At 48.4% G+C, this 26,611-nt stretch overlaps 1 protein-coding gene across 26 annotated transcripts in view; it reads right to left on the reverse strand.

Annotated features, from left to right (window-relative positions):
- Nucleotides 1-20,153, reverse strand: part of phldb1b (pleckstrin homology-like domain, family B, member 1b) — a 334,696-nt gene extending 314,543 nt beyond the window's left edge. For all 26 annotated transcript variants that reach the window (XM_078199087.1, XM_078199084.1, XM_078199080.1 and 23 more), the window contains exon 1: nt 19,580-20,153. In XM_078199087.1, coding sequence (XP_078055213.1) covers nt 19,580-19,669 — 90 coding nt within the window. In that variant the 5' untranslated portion in view covers nt 19,670-20,153. The remainder of the gene's footprint in view (nt 1-19,579) is intronic.
- Between the last annotated feature and the right edge of the window lie 6,458 nt (nt 20,154-26,611).

Consider the following 26,611-nt stretch of genomic DNA (forward strand, 5'->3'; position numbering starts at 1 on the left):
TACTCCACACAGACAGTGACCCAAGCTGGGAATTGAACCCAGGTCCCTGGCACTGTGAGGCAGCAGTGCTAACCACTGTGCCACCTTGCCACTCCATGCTGAGCTTAAATCCCTGAGCGCTGATCTCAGGTGGGGGGGAATGGCTAACAGCACAACTCAGGGTTATATAGATGAGAAAGGGATGGGGAGGGGCAGGTTAGCCAAACCGCCATCCCTAGTTGCCGGAGGGCAATTGAGAGTCAACCACATTGCTGTGGCTCTGGAGTCACATGTAAGCCAGACCAGGTAAGGATGGCAGATTTCCTTCCCTCAAGGACATTAGGGAACCAGATGGGTTTTTCAGACAATCGGCAATGGTTTCATGGCCATCAGTAGAGTCATAGAGTCATGGAGGTTTACAGCATGGAAACAGGCCCTTCGGCCCAACTTGTCCCTGCCACCTCACTTTTCAAACCACTAAGCTAGTCCCAATTGCCTGTGTTTGGCCCATATCCCTCTATACCCATCTTACCCATGTAACTGTCTAAACGCTTTTTAAAAGACAAAATTTTACCTGCCTCTACTACTACCTCTGGCAGCTTGTTCCAGACACTCACCACCCTCTGTGTGAAAAAATTGCCCCTCTGGACCCTTTGTATCTCTCCCCTCTCACCTTAAACCTATGCCCTCTAGTTTTAGACTCCCCTACCTTTGGGAAAAGATATTGACTATCTAGCAGATCTATGCCCCTCATTATTTTATAGACCCGTATAAGATCACGCTGAAGCCCCCTTCGCTCCAGAGAAAAAAAATAGTAGATTCTTAATTCCAGATATATTTTATTGAATTCAAATTCCACCATCTGCCGTGCTGGGATTCGAATCCGGGTCCCCAGAACATTCGCTGAGTTTCTAAAATAATAGTCTAGTGATAATACCACTAGGCCATCACCTCCCAGAATGCACCATTGATGAGGATCACACATGAACAAAGGTCACTCAAGCCCATGGATAAATACCAACAAGAACCCGACCCCACCAAGGGCCGGGAAACAAGAATGTTGGGTTGAAGAGGCTTTCCATTTTGAGGCCGACAAGACCAGTTTGGACCAGTACTCTGCTTTCCCACTGGGCTGTAATGGTCAGAAAGGTTAAAGTGAGTTGGGAATATTGGAGAAGTGAATGGCAACATCGGGGGCCCGGAAATATTTCGCTTGTCTTCGCTATGTTGAGGGAATGGTTCAGGAAGACCTCATAGAATCATAGGGTCTCTGCAGTGCAGAAGAGGCCATTCAGCCCAGAGAAGAGGTGGAAGAAATTGAAATGCAGGGGCTAATTTTACCATCCTACCCGCCACGGGAATCGATGCGGGCGAGGGGTGGACCCTGGAAAGGTCCGTTGACCTCGGGTGGGATTTTACGGTTTTCGGGGTGAGCGAGGCTGGCAAACACCACCCACAATCTTGGTCTAGCACCTTCCACTGCGTCAGGATATCCCCAAACACATCACAGCCAATGAGGTACTTCTGCTGTGCAGTCGGTGTTGTAAGGTAGGAAATGTACACAGCACGATCCCACAAACAGAAACGTGATCGTGACCAGATAATCTGGGTTAATGGTTTGGGAATAAATATTGACCAGGACAGAAGGAATAACTCCCTCGCTCTCTTTGGAATTAGTACCAGGGAAGCTTTTGCTTTCAGCTGATTGTCAGGCTAATACCTTACCTGAAGATCCTAGATTCTGTTGCTAAACTATACCGAGCTGTTGAAGAAACAGAAGAAAGTCTTGAAGTTACATCACGCCTTTCATAACATTCTCCAGCCAATGAAATATAGTATTTTGCCTGATGTGGTTGCTGTAATGTTGTTGACACTGCAGCCAATTTGTGCACAGCAAGATCCCACAATCATGAGACTTCGGAAGGGTGAGGATATTTCACACTGAGAGTAATTGCTCTAAACCACCGTTCCCCATGTGCAGAACATTTAATCTCCAATCCCTTTGGGAATCCCATTGCATATTGCGGCCCACAGCTCTGGGCCCAGGAGAAGAAGCAGGGTACGATGCAGCAACAGAGCTGCTATTAAAACCGTCCTGTTTACAGAGATGGAGGACAACCCTATTAATATCTCCACTCTCAGGCCTAATTAGGAAGGGCTGTTCCTTTGACTCTCGCGCTGGCCACTTGATCTTGTCGTTTGGACGGGAAACCAATTTTGTGAAACAGACTGCAACCTGAAGTAAATACCATTGTTCGAACATTCCGGTCCACAATGTCCTCAGCACAGCCAGAGGCCAGGAGGACACGAGTAAAAACTAAATAAACAATCCAGAGGCACAAAAGGTATTGGGCTGCTTGGAGCAACTCAACCTGAAGCAGCAAGAGCACCTTCCATTGATATAGCACCTTTCACAACGTTTAGAAAAGCCCAAGGCACTTCACAGGACACGAAGGACACACAAGGACAGGTAACCAAGCACCTGGGCCAGGATTTTACCGACACGCCCGCGCAAGGCCAATGGAGAATGCTGTTTTGCGAGCCTCGCCCGCCCTGATTCCAGGGCGTGCTGGCAAAATCAGGGCCCAGCAGTAGATTTTAAGAAGCTCCTTCAAGGAGGGGAGCATTGCAGAGTGGTTCAGCGAGGGAATTCCAGAACTTGAGGTCCAGGCAGCTAAAGGCATGACCAACACTGACGGAGGAATGAAAATCGGGGTTTGGTAAAATGGCCAGAGTTGGAGGGATGCGGATATCTCGGAGGGTTGGGGGGTTGGAGAAGATGACAGAGATAGGGAGGGGCAAGGCCAGGGAGGGATTTGAAAACAAGGATGAGAATTTTAAGATTAAGGTGTTGCCCGACGAGGAATCAATGTCGGTCGGTAAGCACAGGGTTAGAGTCATAGAGTCATAGAGGTTTACAGCATGGAAACAGGCCCTTCGGCCCAACTTGTCCATGCGGTCCTTTTTTTAAAACCCTTAAGCTAGTCCCAATTGCCCGCATTTTGCCCATATCCCTCTATACCCATCTTACCCATGTAGCTGTCAAAACACTTCTTAAAAGACAAAATTGTACCTGCCTCTACTATTACCTCTGGCAGTTTGTTCCAGACACTCACCACCCTCTGTGAGAAAGAATCTGGACACTTTGTATCTCTCCCCTCTCACCTTAAACCTATGCCCTCTAGTTTTAGACTCCCCTACCTTTGGGAAAAGATATTGACTATCCAGTCCAAAGATGTGCGGGTTAGGTTGATTGGCCAGGTTAAAAATTGCCCCTTAGAGTTCTGAGATGCGTAGGTTAGCGGGATTAGCGGGTAAATATGTGGGGGTAGGGCCTGGGAGGGATTGTGGTCGGTGCAGACTCGATGGGCTGAATGGCCTCCTTCTGCACTGTAGGGTTTCTATGATTTTTATGATCTAGCTGATCTGTGCCCGTCATTATTTTGTAGACCTCTATAAGATCACCCCTCAGCTTCCTACGCTCCAGAGAAAAAAGTCCCAGTCTATCCAGCCTTTCCTTGAGAATGTTAGTTGTCTGAAAGGCCACATTCCCAGAAGAAACTACTGCTTTCCGAATTAAAAACACCCCAATCTTCCAGTTTTGCATCCACATCGTTTCCAACACTTGCAATTTCTCATTCCTTTTCTCTCCTTGTCTCTGGGAGAAGCTGGTTCCTTTGCTGTGCTAAGATTCTACAAATATTGGCCAGGTGAACAGCCATTTTGTGTGGGCTGCTTTATCCCAACCCAGTGGGCGGCATGGTGGCACAGTGGTTAGCACTGCTGCCTCACAGCTCCAGGAACCTGGGTTCTATTCCTGACGCTTCCTGGGTGACTGTCTGTGTGGAGTTTGCACATTCTCCCTGTGTCCATATGGGTTTCCTCCGGGTCCCCTGGTTTCCTTCCAAAGACATGCAGGTTAGGTGGACTGGCTATGCTAAATTGCCCCTTAGTGTCCCAAGATATTAAACTTCGAGGGATTAGCGGGATAAATGTGTGGGGTTACGGGGATGTGGCGAATGAAAAGTAAAGTTTATTTATTAGTTCCAGTAGGCTTACATTAACATTGCAATGAAGTTATTATGAAAATCCCCAAGTCACCACACTCTGGCACCTGTTCAGGTATGATGTGGAGATGCCGGCGTTGGACTGGGGTAAACACAGTAAGAAGTCTCACAACACCAGGTTAAAGTCCAACAGGTTTATTTGGTAGCAAACGCCACCAAATAAACCTGCTGGACTTTAACTTGGTGTTGTGAGACTTCTACCTGTTCAGGTACACAGAGGGAGAATTTAGCATGACCAATGCACCTAACCAGCACACCTTTGGACTGTGAAGGAAACCAGAGCACCCGGAGGAAACCCACGCAGACACGGGGAGAATGTGCAGACTCCGCACAGACAGTGACCCAAACCGGGAATCGAACCCGGGTCCCTGGCACTGCAAGACAGCAATGCTCAGAACTGTGCCACCGTGCTGTCCTGAGCGAGTCGGTGCAGGCTCGATGGGCCAAATGGCCTCCTTCTTCAACGTAGGGATTTTATTCTATGATTCCAATCCCATGCAATTCTGTAACTCCTTCGCAAACAGTTGTGAACATTTAATACTTCTCAACATAAACCAGTTTCTGGAAATTAACCAGGGAATATTGCGGTTTTAATAATTTAAAGTGACATTTTATTTAAGCAATTGATTTTGTGTTTATTATGATAATGTAACGATTGGATATTAATGTAAAATAATTGTTCCTTCAGGAGTTTTACGAAAGCGGTTTTGTTAACACACGGTTGAGGGAAATTAACTGGATGCAATCCAATCTCCGAGGTATCTGCCTCTCCCCAATCGTGGCCTCTTATCAAACCCCAATTTTCACTGCTCCATCATTGGTGGCCGTGCCTTTAACTGCCTGGAACTTGGGTTCTGAAATTCCCTCTCGGGACCACTTTGTGACTCTCTCCTCCTTTAAGGAACTTAGACCGCTCGCAACTTCTCAGCCAAGCCAGAGAGAATGTGACTCGCACAACATGTGATCTCCAGCCTGATGAGGGGGTGGAAATGCTAAAACAATTCCAATTCAAGTGACGCCCAGGTTCCATGAGGTTGACTGACGACGCAACTGAGATTAGTTAAACCCAGCAATGGTCCCACCAGCCTGGAACTTCCCCTCTTCAATCGCCTCTGTGGTGTATTGCTTCATCCAGTTCTGGGGTAAGCATCCAGTTAATTTCCCTCAACCGTGTGTTAACAAAACCGCTTTTGTAAAACTCCTGAAGGAACAATTATTTTACATTAATATCCAATCGTTACATTATCATAATAAACACAAAATCAATTGCTTAAATAAAATGTCACTTTAAATTATTAAAACCGCAATATTCCCTGGTTAATTTCCAGAAACTGGTTTATGTTGAGAAGTATTAAATGTTCACAACTGTTTGTGAAGGAGTTACAGAATTGCAACTGCCTTGAAATTTTAAACGCTTGAATCAAATTTTTTGGTTAATTTAAGGGCTCAGATTGGCCTCGTTAAACACAAAGTAAACATATTAATGATGTGAGTAATCATATACCTGACTAACCCATCTCTTTCTGTTACGGCTCCTAACCTCTCCCTCCTCGTTCAGTGTGTTTCCCGCACATATATTTTTAAGACCCTTTGACATTAAGAAAAAAGTTGCCCAAAAGCATTGTGGAAAAGCAGCTTCTCCTTGGGGTCATTCCTCAGCAGACTCATTGTAAATATGGGGACTCTCTCCAATGGGTGCTGACATACACAGTGAGTGACCTCTTGTCTATATTTAACCTATAGAGAATCTGTACCAAGTAAGCAATAGCAATATGGTCCAAACAGTTGGAAGGGAAAAATCTGGGATTGAGTGATTTCCCCCCTGACCCCTCCTGTCTTTTTCACCTTTCTCTGCCTGCCTCCTTCCTGATGTGGAGATGCCGGCGTTGGACTGGGGTAAACACAGTAAGAGTTTTAACAACACCAGGTTAAAGTCCAACAGGTTTATTTGGTAGCAAATACCATTAGCTTTCGGAGCGCTGCTCCTTCGTCAGATGGAGTGGAAATGTGCTCTCAAACAGGGCACAGAGACACAAAAATCAAGTTACAGAATACTGATTAGAATGCAAATCCCTACAACCAACCAGATCTTAAAGATACAGACAATGTGGGTGGAGGGAGCATTAAGCACAGGTTAAAGAGATGTGTATTGTCTCCAGACAGGACAGCCTGCAAGTCCAGGAGGCAAGCTGTGGGGGTTACTGATAATGTGACATAAATCCAACATCCCGGTTTAGGCTGTCCTCATGTGTGCAGAACTTGGCTATCAGTTTCTGCTCAGTGACTCTGCGCTGTCGTGTGTCGTGAAGGCCGCCTTGGAGAACGCTTACCCGAAGATCAGAGGCTGAATGCCCGTGCCTTCTTCCTTCCCATATTTTCCTTAGCTTGTAGCTCATTATTTGAGGTGCCGGGTGCTCCGGTTTCCTCCCACTGTCCAAAGATATGCGGGTTAGGCTGATTGGCCAAACCCAATTGCCCATTAGTGTCAGGGAGATTAGCAGGGTAAATACGTGGGATTATGGGGATAGGGCTTTGTTGGTGTAGGCTCGATGGGCCAAATGGCCTCTTTCCGCACTGTGGGGATCCTATGATTCCATGTATCGTGCTGTTGGCTTGGTTTTTCTGGATTGTGATATTTAAAAACAGCTGTCAGTGCTGATTTGGTGATGAGTTTTTTAGACTCCTGCACTCCAGTAATTCTGTCAAAACATATTCCATCAGGCAACCTCCAATTCACCAATTTTCTAGTATCAGGGAAGTGTAAAACTAGAGGGCATAGCTTTAAGGTGAGAGGGGAGAGATACAAAAGGGTCCAGTGGGGTAATTTTTTCACAGAGGGTGGTGAGTGTCTGGAACGAGCTGCCAGAGGTAGTAGTAGAGGTGGGTACAATTCTGTCTTTTAAAAAGTTACATGAGTAAGATTGGTGTAAAGGGATATGGGCCAAATGTGGGCAATTGGGACTAGTTTAGTGGTGAAAACTGGGCAACACGGACAAGTTTATTTATTTAGTTTATTTATTAGTCACAAGTAAGGCTTACATTAACACTACAATGAAGTTCCTGTGAAATTCCCCTAGTCGCCACGTTCCGGCGCCTGTTTTGGTCAACGCACCCTAACCAGCACGTCTTTCAGACTATGGGAGGAAAACCAGAGCACCCGGAGGAAACCCACACAGACACGGGGAGAACGTGCAAACTCCACACAGACAGTGACCCAAGCTGGGAATCGAATCCAGGTCCCTGGTGCTGTGAGGCAGCAGTGCTAACCACTGTGCCACCGTGCCGCCCACAAGTTGGGTCGAAGGAGCCTGTTTCCATGCTGTAAATCTCTATGACCTCTATATGGACAAGATTCTCCTTCGAGCACAGCAGGTTAAGGGGAGATTTAATCCACGTCTCCAGCATTATAAGGGGTGTTGAAAGTGTAAATCAATAGAGACTGACAGGAAGCCAGTAACCGGAGGGCACAGAGTGAAGAGAATTAGAAAAAGAATCAGAGGGGAATGTGAGAGATTTTTCTCTCCGCAACCAGTTGTTACGAGGTGGAACTTGTCGCCTGAAGGGTCTGCAGAAGCAGCTCACATGGTCATTATAAGAAAGGGATTGGATAAACATTCGAAAAGGAAAAATCTACAGAGTTGCAGGGGAAGTGCAGGAGGTGTGGGATGAATTGGTTCGCTCTTTCGAAGAACCAGAACAAGTGCGATGGGCTGAGTGGCCTTCTTTCTCTGCTGCTATAGGATTCCACATTTCCACTCCATCTGACGAAGGAGCAGCGCTCCGAAAGCTAGTGGCTTTTGCTACCAAATAAACCTGTTGGACTTTAACCTGGTGTTGTTAAAACTCTTACTGTGTTCACCCCAGTCCAACGCCGGCATCTCCACATCATGGCTATAGGATTCGCCGAGCGGTTAACAAATATTTCAAATCCCACTCAAGCTCAGGGCGACACTTCAGGGGCAGCTCTGAGGAAATGAGGATGGTCTGGTTCTCCTGGGGTCCTACACCAACACCCCCCCTTTCGCAGCTAACCATTATGCATTGACAAAGGGTCATCTGGACTCGAAACGTCAGCTCTTTTCTCTCCTTACAGGAGCTGCCAGAAAATTTCCAGCAATTTTTTTTTTGGCTAATCATTCATTCCATTGCCCTCTTTGGAATCTTGCTGTGCATGGAATCACCGTCTACGCGACAGCAGTCACTAGAATTTATCGGATATTTAAGACGTTTCTGAGGTGCTACTTAAGATGCTACAGTCCTGTTTTAAACAAACCCAGGCTTTAAAATCTTTGACTATCGCAAGTTTAACAGCAGTGCGTCTTTGACAGATCCCCAGGCGGTGCACTGTTAGTAATTTAGATTGGCAAATTAGGCGGCACGCTTCTGGTGTTCCTTGAACCTTAGCCGTGTGAACAGTTTCTTTCAGACTTCAGAGGAAGTTGCTGTAATGCATGTGTAAAATCTCCCATGTGACGTTTACTATATAGAAGGGGTTTGTTTGCCTGGAAACAGCTCTGCCTAATAGCTTTGAGTGTTCACTGCCCAAGCCATTAGTCACACATTCTGACACACACAGACCTTCTTGTAGTTGAAAGTTTGCTAACTAAATGTGCTGAGACTTCAGGGGAAAATGTATCTTTCGCCCCATAAACGACATCAATAGATTAGTGTGGAATATATGGTGATAATTTACACTGTTCCGGGCACTGACACCCCAGGCTCAGTCAGCGTTGAGTTTGCTGTACTCATTGCATGTACTGCTCACAAAAATACCACAATCGTGCAAGATCTTAGAGTCATAGAATCCCTGCAGTGCAGAAGAGGCCATTCGGCCCGTCGAGTCTGCACCGACTCTCTGACAGAGTACCTTACCCAAGCCCTCTCCCCCACCCTATCCCCATAACCCCACACACATTTACTATGGCTAATCCCCCCAACCTACACATCATGGGACACTAAGGGGCAATTTAGCATGGCCAATCCACCTAACCCGCTGTGGGAGGAAACTGGAGCACCCGGAGGAAACCCACGCAGAGACGGGGAGAACGTGCAGACTCCGCACAGACAGTGACCCAAGCCGGAATCGAACCCAGGTCCCTGACATTGTGAGGCAGCCGTGCTAACCACTGTGCTGCCGTGCCACCCATGCCACTGTGCCACCATGCCACCCATGCCACTGTGCCACCATGCCACCCACGCCACTGTGCCGCCGTGCCACCCATGCCACTGTGCCACCATGCCACCCACGCCACTGTGCCACCGTGCCACCCACGCCACTGTGCTGCCGTGCCACCCACGCCACTGTGCCACCCATGCCACTGTGCTGCCGTGCCACCCACGCCACTGTGCCACTGTGCCACCCATGCCACTGTGCTGCCGTGCCACCCATGCCACTGTGCCACCATGCCACCCACGCCACTGTGCCACCGTGCCACCCACGCCACTGTGCTGCCGTGCCACCCACGCCACTGTGCCACCCATGCCACTGTGCTGCTGTGCCACCCACGCCACTGTGCCACTGTGCCACCCATGCCACTGTGCTGCCATGCCACCCATGCCACTGTGCTGCTGTGCCACCCTCGCCACTGTGCCACTCATGCCACTGTGCTGCCGTGCCACCCATGCCACTGTGCTGCCGTGCCACCCATGCCACTGTGCTGCCGTGCCACCCATGCCACTGTGCTGCCGTGCCACCAACGCCACTGTGCTGCTGTGCCACCCATGCCACTGTGCCGCCGTGTCACCCACGCCACTGTGCTGCCGTGCCACCCATGCCACTGTGCCACCGTGCTACCCATGCCACTGTGCTGCTGTGCCACCCATGCCACTGTGCTGCTGTGCCACCCATGCCACTGTGCTGCCATGCCACCCATGCCACTGTGCCACCGTGCCACTGTGCCACCTTCTGGCTCCTCAGTGCTACCATTTCCAACTCCGAAGGTTGAAGCCTCAACTCCCATTCCATTCCCAACTGAGCACATAATCCAACATCTCAATGTAGTACTGTGGGAGTGCTGCACAGCTAAAGGAGCCAGCTTTTGGATGAACCAATTTGTGCACAGCAAGATCCCACTAGCAATAATGTAACAAACAGCAGGTGATCAGTTTTTAGTGATGATGGTTGATGGGGATAGAGTTTTACTAAGACACCAGAGAGAATTCCCCTGGTTTACATGTCCATCTGGGAGAGCAGGTAGGAGACTCCTTTGACAGTGTAGCATTCCCTCAGTACTGCGCTGGGAGTGCCAACCTGATTTTTGGACTTAAACCTCAAAGTAGTTCTAAAGCCCTGACCCGCTGTCCCTGAGGTTAGCAGGCTGCCCCCTCAGTGATTGCTGACATCAAAATACAGACTTCGGAACAAGGGAGCGGCGCAGTTGTTAGCACTGCTGCCTCAAAGCACCAGTTACCTGTGTTTAATTCTGGCCTTGGGCGACTGTTTGGGGTGTGCACGTTCTCCCCATGTCTGCGTGGGTTTCCTCCGGGTGTCCCAGTTTTCCTCCCACACTCCAAAGATGTACAGGCGAGGAGGATTGGCCATGCTAAATTGCCCCTCAGGGTGGAATTATACAGCCTCACTCAGGCGAGACCGGAAATTCCCGCCCGAGGCCGATGGAGATTCCTGTTGTCGGACCCTCGCCCGCTCCAATTTCGTGGCGGGCAAGATGGTAGAGTTCCGGCCTTAGTGTCCCAAAATGTGTAGGTTAGGTGAACTGGCCATGGTAAATGCACGTGGTTATGAGGATCGGGCTGAGGGGGAGGGGGTTGTCTGGGTAAGTTACTCTTTCAGAGAGTTGGTGCAGGCTTGATGGGCCGAGTGGCCTCTTTCTGCACTGTAGGGATTCTATGGTTCTGTGGATTGTGAAGTTGATGTTCTCCTGATCTGTATATCATAGAATCATAGAAACCCTACAGTGCAGAAGGAGGCCATTCGGCCCATCGAGTCTGCACCGACCACAATCCCACCCAGGCCCTACCCCCACATATTTACCCGCTAATCCCTCTAACCTATGCATCCCAGGACTCTAAGGGGCAATTTTTAACCTGGCCAATCAACCTAACCCGCACATCTTTGGACTGTGGGAGGAAACCGGAGCACCCGGAGGAAACCCACGCAGACACGAGGACAATGTGCAAACTCCACACAGACAGTGACCCGAGCCGGGAATCGAACCCGGGACCCTGGAGCTGTGAAGCAGCAGTGCTAACCACTGTGTTACCGTGCCATGGTAAGAAGTCTCACAACACCAGGTTAAAGTCCAACAGGTTTATTTGGTAGCAAATGTATATCATGCACAGTGCAGGAGTGAGGTTATCAGCAACACTCCATTTCACTGCTTGTCTCCCGAATTAACAGAATTGGGAAAGATATCGACTGGGAATCACCCTTCCATACTCTGTGTGTAGGTTCAACTCCCAAACTCTGCAATTTCCTGGCACAAAGGACAGAACTGGCCAGTCTCACGGACCTCCATCAACACACTCTGAAAGAAATGTTTCATCTCTTTGTGGCTCCGATACCTTACAGGAAATGATGGAATGACGCAGAAACAGGCCATTCTGCCCATTTGGTCCATGCTAGTGTTTATGCTCCATCCATCCTGTTTCACCCAATCAGCATATCCTTTCGTTCTCTCTTTTATCCAGATTTCCCTTCAACACATCGACGCGATTCGCCCCAGCCACTCCCCGTGGTGGCGAGTGTTTACTCTGGGTAAAGACATTTCTCCTGAATCTTCATTGGAATTTTTTTAATTGACTTTTAAAAATATTTATGACACCTGGTTTTGATCTCACCAAATATCTTTGCCACGTCTACGCTGCCAAACCCCTTCCTAATTCTGAAAAAGTACAGCTCAGCCTTGTCCCCTCTCTCTCTCGGTCTCTCGGTGTCTCTCTCTGTCTCTCTCTCTCTCTCGGCCTCTCTCTCTCTCTCGGTCTCTCTCTCTCTCTCTCGGCCTCTCTCTCTCTCTCGGTCTCTCTCTCTCTCTCTCTCAGCCTCTCTCTCTCTCTCTCGGTCTCTCTCTCTCTCTCTCGGAGCCTCAGTGTGTTGAAGCTTCAGACTGGCACCAGCATGTTCAATTTCCAAGGATAATTAATCCCTGAATTTTAATCTTGATTCTTTTTAAAGCCGGTAACACAAACTGCAGAGTGAGATTTCTCCTGATAGCCCCAGTGGTAGCAAGCTGATAACGCGTTAATATAAAAGTGACAGGAATTTCACCCACACAAAGTGTGAAGATACCTTTTGATTCAATTGTTATTTTCACACGCACACAGACAGACACACACACACACAGACAGACACACACGCACACAGACACACACACACACACACAGACACAGACACACACGCACGTACACACAGACACAGACACACACGCACGTACACACAGACGCAGACACAGACACACACACACACAGACACACACACACACAGACAGACACAGACACACACGCACGTACACACAGACACAGACACACACGCACGTACACACAGACGCAGACACAGACACACACACACACACAGACACACACAGACACACAGACACACGCACGTACACACAGACGCAGACACACACACACACAGACACACACAGACACAGACACACAGACACACACGCACGTACACACAGACACAGACACACACGCACGTACACACAGACGCAGACACAGACACACACACACACAGACACACACACACAGACAGACACAGACACACACGCACGTACACACAGACGCAGACACACACACACACAGACACACAGACAGACACAGACACACACGCACGTACACACAGACGCAGACACACACGCACACAGACACACACACAGACACACACACAGACACACACGCACGTACACACAGACGCAGGCACAGACACACACACACACAGACACACACACAGACACAGACGCACACACACACACACAGACACACACATTGATGCACCATCAATCAAGCAAAGACTAGTTTGTATGCAAGAACAAATAGGCTTTTATTAGCAAAAGACTTGGAGCACACCCATGCCGATGAACTGGTCCAGACTGAGGCAGGGGGGTGGGGAGCAGATGCCTTCATACCTGGACCAGGGTGGGGAGGAGTCCCGGGCAGGGCCGGCAGGGATGTGTCAAAGGAGCATGTCACACACACAGGCAATAAGCTAACAGTGGTTTACCAACAGACACACACAGACACACACACACACACACATACATACACACACACTATTTATTAAAAGACCTGTGCAGGGAATCACATAACATCGAGAGAGGACATTCAGTCCATCGCGCCTGTACTAGCCGCCTGAAAGAGTTAACCATGCATCTCTATCCCCCAGAGACCTGCAGATTTTTCCACTTCTCATGTCTTTATCCAAAGCATAACTGAATCTGCTTCCACTGCCCTTTCAGGCTTCCGGATCACAACAATTCACTGGGCAGAATGTTAGAGTTCCCTTCTGGTGGGGTGGGCCTTTAAATTTCCCAGGGGGCCCTCCCACTCACTCCCGACTTGTCCACACTTTTAAGTGAGGCGTGCGAGGCCTGCAACATCTCACCCACCCTTGCTCCAATTAAGAACATAAGAACTAGGAGCAGGAGTTGGCCATCTGACCCCTAGAGCCTGCTCCACCATTCAATAAGATCATGGCTGATCTTTTCATGGACTCAGCTCCACTTACCCACCCGCTCACCATAATCCTCAATCCCTTTACTGATCAGACCTTTTTTCTAAAAGAGGAAGATGATTGGAGCACTAGCGGTGCTCAGGGATAGGGCGAAGCTTGGCAGGTGACAGGTCACCCTGCTCAGGTCTCGGTGACAAGAGGGAGCCTCCTTCAAAGGTCCCTGGGTACACCCCCTAAGGGAGAGACTTTCTCTTCCATGTTTCTGAAGCTCGTGCTTTGTGTTTTATCATTGGCAGCAATCACACTAGCCTCTGCATCAGAAAGCCGGAGAATTTAGACTCACTCCAGAGAATTGAGACAAAATAAAATCATTCAGGTAATATCATTCAGGGGGCATAGATCAGCTAGATAGTCAATATCTTTTCCCAAAGGCAGGGGAGTCTAAAACTAGAGGGCATAAGTTTAAGGTGAGAGGGGAGAGATACAAAAGTGTCCAGAGGGGCAATTTTTTTCACACAGATGGTGGTGAGTGTCTGGAACAAGCTGCCAGAGGTAGTCATAGAGGCGGCTACAATTCTGTCTTTTAAAAAGTGTTTAGATAGTTACATGGGTAAGATGGGTATAGAGGGATATGGGCCAAACGTGAGCAATTGGGATTAGCTTAGGGGTTTAAAAAAAAGGGCGGCATGGACAAGTTGGGCCGAAGGGCCTGTTTCTATGCTGTAAACCTCTATGACTCTATATCTTTATTAAGCTTTTCCCTGAAACTGCTCAGAAACACCAGCATTATAAATTATTTTCACTACCGTTTAAACTATCTTCGAGTCACATTCAGCTCTAACAATTCCACGTGTCTCTCACTGATGCAGTGTAAACTCTTAGGCCGAATATTTCCCATCCTGCATGCTGCGGGAGTTGTAACGGGCGAGCCAGGAAATGCGGTGGACTATTTAGATGTTCGTTGTGTTGCGGGGGGGATTTCGGGTCTCAGGGCTCGTGTGGCCGGAGGATCCCATCCTTAGGCTGGAATTTTACTGTCCCGCCTGCCACGGGAATCGGAGTGGGTGAGGGGCGTCCATGGAAAGGTCCATTGACCTCAGGCAGGACTTTACAGTCTCGGGACAAGCAAGGCCGTAAAATCCCACCCTATTTCATCCGTTTTGCCATATTGTACAGATCCCAAAAACTGAAAATAGCATGTGAACATACATACAAAGATACATACATATTCGGAGCAGGAGTAGGCCATTCGGGCCCTCGAGGTTGCTGCACCATTCGGTTATGTCATGGCCGAACTGACTGTAACCACATTCCTCCCTCACCCCGATAACCTTTCACCCCCTTGCTTCTCAAAAATCCATTAGCTCTACCTTAAATATATCCAAGTTCTCCCATCTGGCACTCAGTTCCATGGTGGGGGCGGGTGGAATGTTTCCCACTGTGGGGCCTCGCACATATCTGGATGCCCATATTTAAAAGGCGCCCGACATTACTGACCCATCATTGAAGAATGAAGAATGGCCTCTTGAAGAAAGAAGATGGATTTCCAGGAACCCGCTGAGGCTGGAAGGTGGACCTCCTCGCTCACATTGCCGTGATCTCCCAGGGTCCAGGATTACTGGTGGCCTCCATTCTGAACCCCGGATTAAGCCCCAGGTTCTCTTCAGGTAGGTCCCGACTTCTGAATGCCATGTTGTGGACCATGTTCTGGACCAGCGTGTTTCCCCACTGGTATCGCAGAGAATCGGGCGTTGGGGGGAAGATCCCGGTCAGGCCTTCACCTGTATCCCGTTAGTGGGATGCAAATCAGTTTCGCGCGGGGTTACCTGATTCGCCATTGCGGGCACCTGCAGAAGATCCCGTGGGAAATTCACGCTGGTTATTGGGCCTCCTGCTAAATCCACCCCCCCAACCACTGAACCAATCAATGCCAGAGAATTCCACCAAAGTCTCTGCTTCCACCCCCCTTTTAACCTGCATTGATATAGCGCCTTTCACAACCTCAGGATGTACCCAAAAGATTTTACAGCCAATGGCATACTTCCATTAAAGTGTTGTAATGGACAGCAACATGGCAGCCAATTTGTGCACAGCAAGCTCCCACAAACAACACTGAGAAAATGAGCCAATAATCTTTGCTTTTAGTGCGGTTGGTGAAGGGAAACCATGGAGTTGTGAAGGGGAGGGTTCGGGTTCAGAAACAAACCCTTTGATGATGGGAGGGGAGGGAAAGCTGGAAGGTTCAGAGGTTTATGGTGGGAAATCCTGGAGGGGTGGGTCTGGGGCTGGGATCCACACAAAGACAATGAGGAAAGTGATGACATGTGCTGGGAGGTGGTATTCACACACACACACACACACACACACAGAGACACACACACACACACACATGCACACAGACACACACACACACACTGACACAGACACACACACACGCACACAGACACACACACACACAGACGCACGCACACACACACACGGACACACACAGAGACACACACACGTGCACACACACACACACACACACACGCACACACAGACACACACGCACACACACGCGCACACGCACACACGCACACACACACAGGCATACACACACATACACACGCACACACAGACACACACGCACACGCACAAACGCGCGCGCACACACAGGGGGTGCTCCCTGGAATGTTTAATTACTCTTTCGCACAATTCACTCGACACAGAGATGGCCCAGAATGTTGCTTCTGCTGGTTGGAGATTGGAATTCTCCTCATTATTGCAAATTCTGCCAAAGGACTATTCACTGGGCCTCACTGTTCAAGATTCATTCAATTTTCTCAGCATCAGTGGAATTCACGGCATGCGGATTGTGCATGTCCAACTAATCCTAACTCCTCAAAGTGTCCCAATCTTGCATGGCATAATGCACAAATATTTACACTGGATAATCCCGTTCTCCAGTGCAACGCAAACATCATCATCGAAATAATGTCAAGCAACTTGTCATTAAGTTTACGGCTGGGACCCGCAGACAGTTTGTTCCATCATTGCAGCAGCCTGTACAAATCCAGCTCCGAGCAAGAGGTGACCTTCAACTGGAGGTTCGATTTGCGTCGGAGTGGTGGGAGGCAAGGGAGGAATCGGAATTTCCGATTCCCATGAGATGTCGTTGCAGCTGTAACAACTGCAGAGGGTGGGAGATTGCTGCGGTTGAGAAGACCTGACCTCATTGGGATGTTACAGTTGTGGGTGTGGTCCCTATTCGGGTGGGATGCTGAAGCCATCTGAGTGCGTCACCCTCTTAAACTGGATTCCAGCTGAATTAAACACACGGTGGAACTGTTTTCATTTAGTGAAAATATTAAGTGTTCACTAAAACATTTCCTTTCTGTTTTTGGGGAGGGAAGAAAGCATAATTATAGTCTTGTGGTGAACCATCGTTGGTTCCCACTGGATAGTACTGAGCCAGGGTCTGGCCAGTACTACAAGGATGTACATATGTTGCTGTTGGGTTAGGGATGGGTTGTGCTACTTGTTGCTGTTGGGGTTAGGGTGGGGTTGTTACACCTTTGTATTGTAGTGTTGTGGTACATCCCAGTCGGGCTCCGCCTCCTGGGAGAGGTATAAAGGTCCCTGCTCTGGCTGGGACCCCTCAGTCTGGGATCGTGTATATAATTGTTGGCTGCTTCGTTACAGCAAATAAAAGCCTTTATTTCCTGAGCATCTAGCCTCGTGTATGATAACGCGCATCATGTCTATTACTAGGGAAGCCGCTGGCCTAGTGGTATTATCGCTAGACTATTAATCTGGAAGCTCAGCTAATGTTCTGGGGACCCGGGTTCGAATCCCACCACAGCAGATAGTGGAATCTGAATTCAATAAAAAAAATCTGGAATTAAGAATCTACTGATGACCCTGAAACCATTGTCGATTGTCGGAAAAACCCATCTCATTCACTAATGTCCTTTAGGGAAGGAAATCTGCCGTCCTTACCCAGTCTGGCCTACATGTGACTCCAGAGCCACAGCAACTGACCTTGGGCATTTAGGGATGGGCAATAAATGCTGGTCACAAAGTTGGTAGCACTCTGTCAGAGGGTCAGTGCTGAGGGAGTGCCGCACTGTCAGAGGGTCAGGACTGAGGGAGTGCCGCACTGTCAGAGGGTCAGTACTGAGAGAGTGCCGCACTGTCAGAGGGTCAGGACTGAGGGAGTGCCGCACTGTCAGAGGGTCAGGACTGAGGGAGTGCCGCACTGTCAGAGGGTCAGTGCTGAGGGAGTGCCGCACTGTCAGAGGGTCAGTGCTGAGGGAGTGCCGCACTGTCAGAGGGTTAGTGCTGAGGGAGTGCCGCACTGTCAGAGGGTCAGTGCTGAGGGAGTGCCATACTGTCAGAGGGTCAGTGCTGAGGGAGTGCCGCACTGTCAGAGGGTCAGTGCTGTGGGAGTGCCGCACTGTCAGAGGGTCAGTGCTGTGGGAGTGCCGTACTGTCAGTGCCATTTTTCAGGTGAGATATTAAACTGAGCCCCTCGCGGCTGGACATACGTCACCCTATGGTAATATTTGGAAGAGCAGGGGGGTTATCCTGGTCAATGTTTATCCCTCAACCAACATCCCTAAAATCAGATCTTCTGATTGCTACCTCATTGCTGTTTGTGGGGTCTTGCTGTGCTGCTCTGTTACCTACATTAAACCAGTGACTATACTTCAAAAACCCTTCATTGGCTGCAAAGTGCGAGGGACACTCTGAGGTTGTGACAGGCACTATACAAATGAAAAGAAATAACTAGACAAGATGGCCAAAAAGCTACCACCTCACTGATTCCGGGGCGGGCGAGGTTCCCAGAACGGGAATCTCCATTGGCCTCAGGCGGGATTTTACGATCTTGCCGAGCAAGGCTATAAAATCCCACCCGACGTGTCTGATTTTTCACAGAACAGAAATATTGAAATAATAAAACGTTTGCCCCCCAACACATTTTCATAAAGGGAACACCCCCATAAATAGTATAGCCTCATGAACCAATCAGAATCCACTTTCAAGTATAAGGAGGTAACATGTATTTAAAACGATAAAGCCAGCGGAGTAAAATGTTCATGTGAAAGTTAGCACACACAGCAATAACGCGGGTTGGTGCGAGTTAGGATACGGGTAACCGAGCTGGGAATGGAGGGTGGAGGATGGACAGCAATGAAATAGTCTGAGACTGGACGTAACAAAAGCACGGGGTGTCACAGGACTCCTGACCCCTGCTGAAGCCACCACAAGCGAGAATAATTAACACCAACTGCAACAGGATGACATGGTGGCACAGTGGTTAGCGCTGCTGCCTCACAGCGCCAGGGACCCGGGGTTCGATTCCCGGCTTGGGTCACTGTCTGTGCGCAGTTTGCACATTCTCCCCGTGTCTGCGTGGGTTTCCTCCGGGTGCTCCGGTTTCCTCCCACAGTCTGAAAGACGTGCTGGTTAGGTGCATTGGCCGTGCTAAATTCTCCCCCAGTGCACCCGAACAGGCACCGGAGTGTGGCGACGAGGAGGATTTTCACAGTAACTTCATTGCAGTGTTAATGTAAACCTACTTGTAACACGAATGAAATAAACTGTAAGATTGTATATAGCCACCTCCTTTCCCATTGTACCCCATTCACAGCATTATTCCGCTGTCCTACTCACAACAAAGATTGTTTTGTTTAGGATTACACAAATATCATAGAATGCTTCAGCAGCAAATGAGGCCATTCAACCCATCCCCTCAATGCCTGCTCTTTAGTAGAGTTATCCAGTTCATCCCATTCCCTACTCTGCACATTAAGCTTAGACAATCCTCCACGATAGCAGGAGAACATCTTCAGATCTAAAATACACCTTGGAAATGTTTCCAATTCTTTTCAGATCAGTTTTTTGTCAAGCCCGTTTCACTTACTTTGGTAATAACTTGCACGCTGGTGTTGGGCAGTAAGGTGGTGATTACTTTCAATGGGAAATCTGCACGCGTGTATTTTCTATTCTCCATCTCGTGCTCCCATCCCACGCACCGAGGGGGGCGGAGGGGGGGTGCGGGAGGGCAAGGTCCCGTCAATCCTCACAAACTTGGCAGGTCACTTGCCTCCTACTGGTGCCAAGGCAACCAAGCGCAACCAGGAACTCACACCTCCACTGTCTGTCATAGTCTGGCCCCAGCAAAACCTCCGGCAGGTCAGCACACACAGTGTGGAGCTGATGGCGGTGTTTTAAACACTTTCCAACTGCATAGACAAAATTCACTCTGGAAGCAGGGTGACCCAGCAGTCACTGGATCCTGAAGTCACCACTTTCGGACCGACAATCTCACTTGCCAGCTTCAGGTTGAGATATCTCTCATCGCCCGATAGGATCCCACACTGAGGAGGTTTGTTTTGTTATCCCCATCGCAGCAAAAACAGCTTTGGATTTTAAACTGAGGATCAGACTGGAGCCAGAAGTGGATTCTCCTCCGTCTCCTGTCCTCTCTCTGCAGTGTTTTTCAGAGCTTTGGAGACAGGAACTGTGGGTGGACAAAGAGTTGGAAAGAAACTCCACAGGGCTGGAAATGCAATCTCTTAACTCCTTTCAGCCCAGTCTGAGACTGTGAACGCTCCAATTATAACTCTCCAATTATCTCTTCATCCCACCCCCCAACCTCCCCCCAACCCAAGAAACTTGGCCTTCTTTATCCAACTTCTGAATTGTTTGGCCTCAGTGGAGGATGATGCTTCCAGAAATAAACTCTGCTGAAACCCTCCAGGCTTTATCTCGAGATTTAACTCCTCATTCTCCTTGGCCTGCCTCCCTCCACACACTCTCTCACAATGTTTCGTAAAGTTTATTTATTAGTCACAAGTAAGGCTTACATTAACACTGCAATGAAGTTACTGTGAAATTCCCCTAGTCGCCACACTCCGGCGCCTGTTCGGGTCAATGCACCCTAACCAACACGTCTTTTAGAATGTGGGAGGAAACCGGAGCACCCGAAGGAAACCCACGCAGACACGGGGAGAACATACAAACTCCACACAGACAGCGACCCAAGCCGGGAATTGAACCCAGGTCCCTGGAGCTGTGAAGCAGCAGTGCTAACCACTGTGCTACCGTGTTGCCCCATGTTTGATTCAATGTTTGATTCACCTCCTCCAACTCTCCAGGATCTCTGCGCTACTCCAGCTTTGGCCATTGGAGGCCGTACCATTGGTCACCTGGGCTAAAAGCTCCGGAATTAGCTCCCCAAATCTCAGCGCCTCTCTCTCCTTATTCAAAATGCTCTCTGAAACCTGCCTTCGTATCCCAGTCATATTCTGTTTGAGTTCCCATCCTGTGAAGGGCCCTGGCATTTGAAGGGATGGCACGGTGGCACAGTGCTCAGCACTGCTGCCTCACAGCGCCAGGGATTTTAATTCCTGGACTTCAATTCCAGTCTTGGGTGACTGCGTGGAGTCTGCACATTCTCCCCATGTCTGCGTGGGTTTCCTCCGGGTGCTCTGGTTTCCTCCCACAGTCCAAAGATGTGCAGGTTAGGTGGATTGGTAATGCTAAATTTCCTCTTAGTGTCAGGGGGATAAGCAGGGTAAATACATGGGGTTATGGGGTCAGGGCCTGGGTGGGATTGTTGTCAGTGCAGGCTCAATGGGCCGAATGGCCTCCTTCTGCACTGTAGGGATTCTATGATTCTATGTGTTACTGTGTTGTGGTTGCTACATAAATGCAAGCTTGTTGTTGTAACCATAACGTGACTAAGTGTCAGCCACTTGACAATGGTCTGACACATATTCTCTTCACTCTGACCATCTCATAAGAACATAAGAACTAGGAGCAGGAGTAGGCCCTCTGGCCCCTCGAGCCTGCGCCGCCATTCAATAAGATCATGGCTGATCTTTTTGTGGACTCAGCTCCACTTACCCGCCCGCTCACCATAACCCTTAATTCCTTTACTGTTCAAAAATGTATCTATCCTTGCCTTAAAAACATTCAATGAGGTAGCCTCAACTGCTTCACTGGGCAGGGAATTCCAGAGATTCACAACTCTTTGTGTGAAGAAGTTCCTCCTCAACTCAGTCCTAAATCTGCTCGCCCTTATTTCACTCTGGATAAAGGCTTCAGAGTGAAGGGTTTCACTGTGAGCCCACGGGGATGACAGTAAGTGTCATCACCTTAACGCAGACCTTTGAACGACTGATCTTTAGTAACAGTCTGTAATTTGCACTCATCCAACTTGGAGATTTCTGTGTTTGCTGGAGGAAGGTCCCACCACAAACTTCCTCAAGTCTTCTGAAGATGACACTGGCCTTTTGTCCAGTTTAGTTTGTCCAATCCTTTCAGGATGGAGCCTGGAATTTGCCAGAAGGTCAGATGGGAAAATCACACGCCAGCATTTCTAAACAATGTTTTTAATTTCAGTTCTTATCCACATTATGCTTTGTGCTAGTCAGGGGAAAAGCAATTTCAGCTTCTGTTCTCATGCTGCGGTTAATTCCTTCATTAGGGGCTAAGATACCTCACCCAGGTGGCCATTCAGAACCTGTGACTATTCACTCTCAAACAAAGGCATCTGAGGGGTAGATCACACCAGGTGAGTAACATACCCTATAAGGGACCTGAGACCATGGGGGGAGCCGAGAGCACGGGGGATCTGCGATCACAAGAGACCTGAAACCACCAGGGAACCGAGACCACGAGAGACTTTAAAGTTAAAGTTTATTTATTAGTCAGAAGTAAGGTTTACATTAACACTGCAATGAAGTTACTGTGAAATTCCCCTACTCGCCACACTCCAGCACCTGTTCAGGTACCCTGAGGGAGAATTTAGCATGGCCAATCCACCTAACCAGCACGTCTTTCAGACTGTGGGAGGAAACCGGAGCACCCGGAGGAAACCCACGCAGACACGGGGAGAACGTGCAAACTCCACACAGACAGTGATCCAAGCCGGGAATCGAACCCGTGTCCCTCGCGCTGTGAGGCAGCAGTGCTAACCACTGTCCCACCGTGCCAACCCAAGACCATAACAGACCCAAGACCATGAGGGAAATAGGACCATGAGGGAACTGAGACAACGAGGGACCTGAGACCACGAGGGACCCAAGGCACCTTCCTCTGTTAGGGAGAGACAAGTGGTTTGATTGCTTGAGGGGCATCACTCTGCATCAAGAATGGGGAAAGGCAGTACCTCCATGAAGTACTGCAGCCAGAATGGACATTGAACCCATGCCATTGACATCATTCTGTACCACACTCAAACCATCCACCAGTCAACTGTGATAACCATCCCCTACATATAACAATCATTAGCATTTTCATAGCACCTCTAATTTAGCAAAACTGCCTAAAGCACCTCACAGCAGTGAGGATCAAGCATAATTTATAATGAGCTACACATGAAGATATGAGGACAGGTGACTAGAAGCTCAGTCAAAGAGGAAGATTTTAAAGGACCTTCTCAAAGGGAGTAGGGAGATTTGGAGACAGCGAGACAAAGAGGGTTAGGGAGGCAATGTCAGAGCTAAGGGCTCAGGCAGCCTAAGGCAAATCCACGCATGATGGGACAATTACAATCTGGAGAGGCCTGAATTAGAGGAGCCTAGATAAAATTGTTAAAATTACAAGAAAGGCTAACCTCGATCATGACTTGAAAGCAAACAAGAAAGATATAAATACACAACTTCTAATTCGAGCTGACTTGTGCTGAGGTGGCACGATGGCACAGTGGTTAGCACTGCTGCTTCACAGCGCCAGGGACCCGGGTTCGATTCCAGCCATGGGTCACTGTCTGTGTGGAGTTTGCACGTTCTCCCCGTGTCTGCGTGGGTTTCCTCCGGGTGCTCTGGTTTCCTCCCACAGTCCAAAGGTGTGCAGGTTAGGTTGATTGGCCATGCTAAATTAACCCTTAATGTCAGGGGGTCTCGCAGGGTAAATACATGGGGTTATGAGATAGGGCCTGCGTGGGATTGTTGTCGGTGCAGGCTCGATGGGCCGAATGTAGGGATTCTATGATCCAATTTTACAATATATATCGTAAAACACAATGAGTGATCAATGTGTGGAGTGAACCTTCAGCTAGAATCCTGGAGGCAAAAGCCCAGGAGCCATTTAAGGAATCAATTGAATGCTAAGAGGTGGAGATTCTCATGGTTACTCTGGCCGGATGGATTAGGCTGACTGCTCTATCTTGTGATAAACCCATGTGTATCCACCAGGCTGACATTGAAGAACTTGGTGTTACCCTCATCAAGAATCAACCGCAGTTCATTATTGAAGCTTGTTGCAAGGAGGGAACCTTTCCCAAATATTCTACTGTTCTAAATTCTGAGATTTTGTCAGGAATTTTGATGAGAAAACGGTGCAAAGCTGGAACCTTTATCAGATTGTGTTCCCTGTGTAGCAGAGGGTGTGAGGAAAACATATTTTCAGCCTTGAATGTTTAACAGTTGAACCTGCCTGTCGCTACAAAGGCTGATCCAATGTTATTGGATAATACAAGACAGTGGGCAGATCTTGTACAACCCTCAGCCCAATATAGTTTGACATTTTCTGCCATGTAACATCAGGTCAAATCTCCATCAAAACAAGACGGTGAGGAAGAAAGGGAATTATTACTTTGTAAAATCAAGAACTCACTCCTATTTATCAAATGTTATCTATTCACTGAATGACAGTCGGGCCTAAATCCAATCTTGTTCATGAGCAAACCATCCAAGGAAATGATTTGATCTCTCTGATTGCATCGATGTTGTATAAAGCCATCGCAATGTCCTTCCTCTAACAAGATTCCAATGGACAGTGATAGTTCCACCCTTTATATCGATTTTGATCCGATATCCAATCTAGTTTATTTGTTGTTTATTTTATTATTGTCACAAGTAGGCTACATTCTGCACCCTCTCCTTTCCTTCTCTATGAACGGTATGTTTTGTCTGTATAGCGCGCAAGAAACAATACTTTTCACTGTAGACCAATACATGTGACAATAATAAATCAAATCAAATCAAATTAACACTGCAATGAAGTTACTGTGAAAATCCCCTAGTCGCCACACTCTGGCGCCAGTTCGGGTACACTGAGGGAGAATTTAGCATGGCCAATGCACCCTAACCAGCAGATCTTTCAGACTGTGGTGTTAGTATGTAACTGGTGACAACTTTGATTGGATGTAATGTGACCAATGGAAACAAAATGTAAGGGTCAGCTGACCTAGTAAAACATGGAACCAATTACAGAGTGATATAATAGTCAGCTGACCAGCCGATTCACTATAAATAAGGAACTATGCAGAATTGTGGGAAGCTTGGATTGGTCCAGGGTGAGGTCCCAAGTTTAGAGTAATGAAGTTTCTTTACAACTGCAGAGGGGGCATGGTAGCACAGTGGTTAGCACTGCTGATTCACAGCTCCAGGGACCTGGGTTCGATTCCCGGCTTGGGTCACTGTCTGTGTGGAGTTTGCACATTCTCCTCGTGTCTGCGTGGGTTTCCTACGGGTGCTCCGGTTTCCTCCCACAGTCTAAAGATGTGCAGGTTAGGTTGATTGGCCATGCTAAAAAATTGCCCTTAGTGTCCTGGGATGCGTAGGTTAGAGGGATTGGTGGGTAAATACAAACAAAGAACAAAGAACAATACAGCACAGGAACAGGCCCTTCGGCCCTCCAAGCCCGCGCCGCTCCCCGGTCCAGGATTGAATCCTGAATCCAGGATCCCCGCCCAATTTTCCAGCTTATCTACATACCAATATCCTATCCACCGAGCTGTCCCTCACAGCTACGATGCTTTGTTCATCACAATCTATTAACTCACCCCCACCCCCCCATTCCAGACCATGTGATCTCCAGGGAGAGGCGAAAACCCAGAGTGAAAACCCCAGGGCCAATATGGGGGAAAAAAATCTGGGAAATTCCTCTCCGACCCCCTGAGGCGATCGAAACGAGTCCAGGAGATCACACTGGCCCTGATTGGAAAATGCTTCCCAACCCTAGTCATTTCCACTTCCACGAACACCATATGAATTCCCTGCCCCCGAGACAGGTTCCCAACTATCCGCAGTCTCGCTCTGTACTGGCACCAGCAAGATGATCATAGAATGAAGCCTTGAAACGAGAAACAAGGAACAATTAGACCGCGCCGCTCCCTGGTCCAAACTAGACCACTCTTTTGTATCCCTCCATTCCCACTCCGTTCATATAGCTGTCTAGATAAGTCTTAAACGTTCCCAGTGTGTCCGCCTCCACCACCTTGCCCGGCAACACATTCCAGGCCCCCACGACCCTCTGTGTAAAATATGTCCTTCTGATATCTGTGTTAAACCTCCCCCCCTTCACCTTGAACCTATGACCCCTCGTGAACGTCACCACCGACCCGGGGAAAAGCTTCCCACCGTTCACCCTATCTATGCCTTTCATAATTTTATACACCTCTATTAAGTCTCCCCTCATCCTCCGTCTTTCCAAGGAGAACAACCCCAGTTTCCCCAATCTCTCCTCATAACCAAGCCCCTCCATACCAGGCAACATCCTGGTAAACCTCCTCTGTACGTAAGGATATGGGGATAGGGCCTGGGTGGGATTGTGGTCGGTGCAGTCTCAATGGGCCGAATGGCCTCTTTCTGTGCTGTAGGGTTTCTAAGGTTTCTAAGAAGATTATTAAACCCTTTCTTTGATTGATAAGTTGGAGTAAGTTTTGCTGTATTTTCATTAGCTGCATTTTGAAGAGTTCCTTCTGAAAGAACATGTGGAAGGAAACTGGAGCATCCCGAGGAGACCCACGCAGACATGGGGAGAATGTGCAAACACAGACAGTGACTCAAGTCGGGAATTGAACCCTGATTCTGTGAGGCAGCAGTGCTAACCCCTGTGCCGCACAGTTTTTGATTTGATTTGATTTATTATTGTCGCATGTATTGCTATACAGTGAAAAGTATTGTTTCTTATGTGTTATACAGAAAAAGCATACCGTTCA

The sequence above is a fragment of the Mustelus asterias genome, chromosome 27, assembly GCF_964213995.1.
Source record: "Mustelus asterias chromosome 27, sMusAst1.hap1.1, whole genome shotgun sequence".
In the NCBI taxonomy this organism is placed as follows: Eukaryota; Metazoa; Chordata; class Chondrichthyes; order Carcharhiniformes; family Triakidae; genus Mustelus; species Mustelus asterias.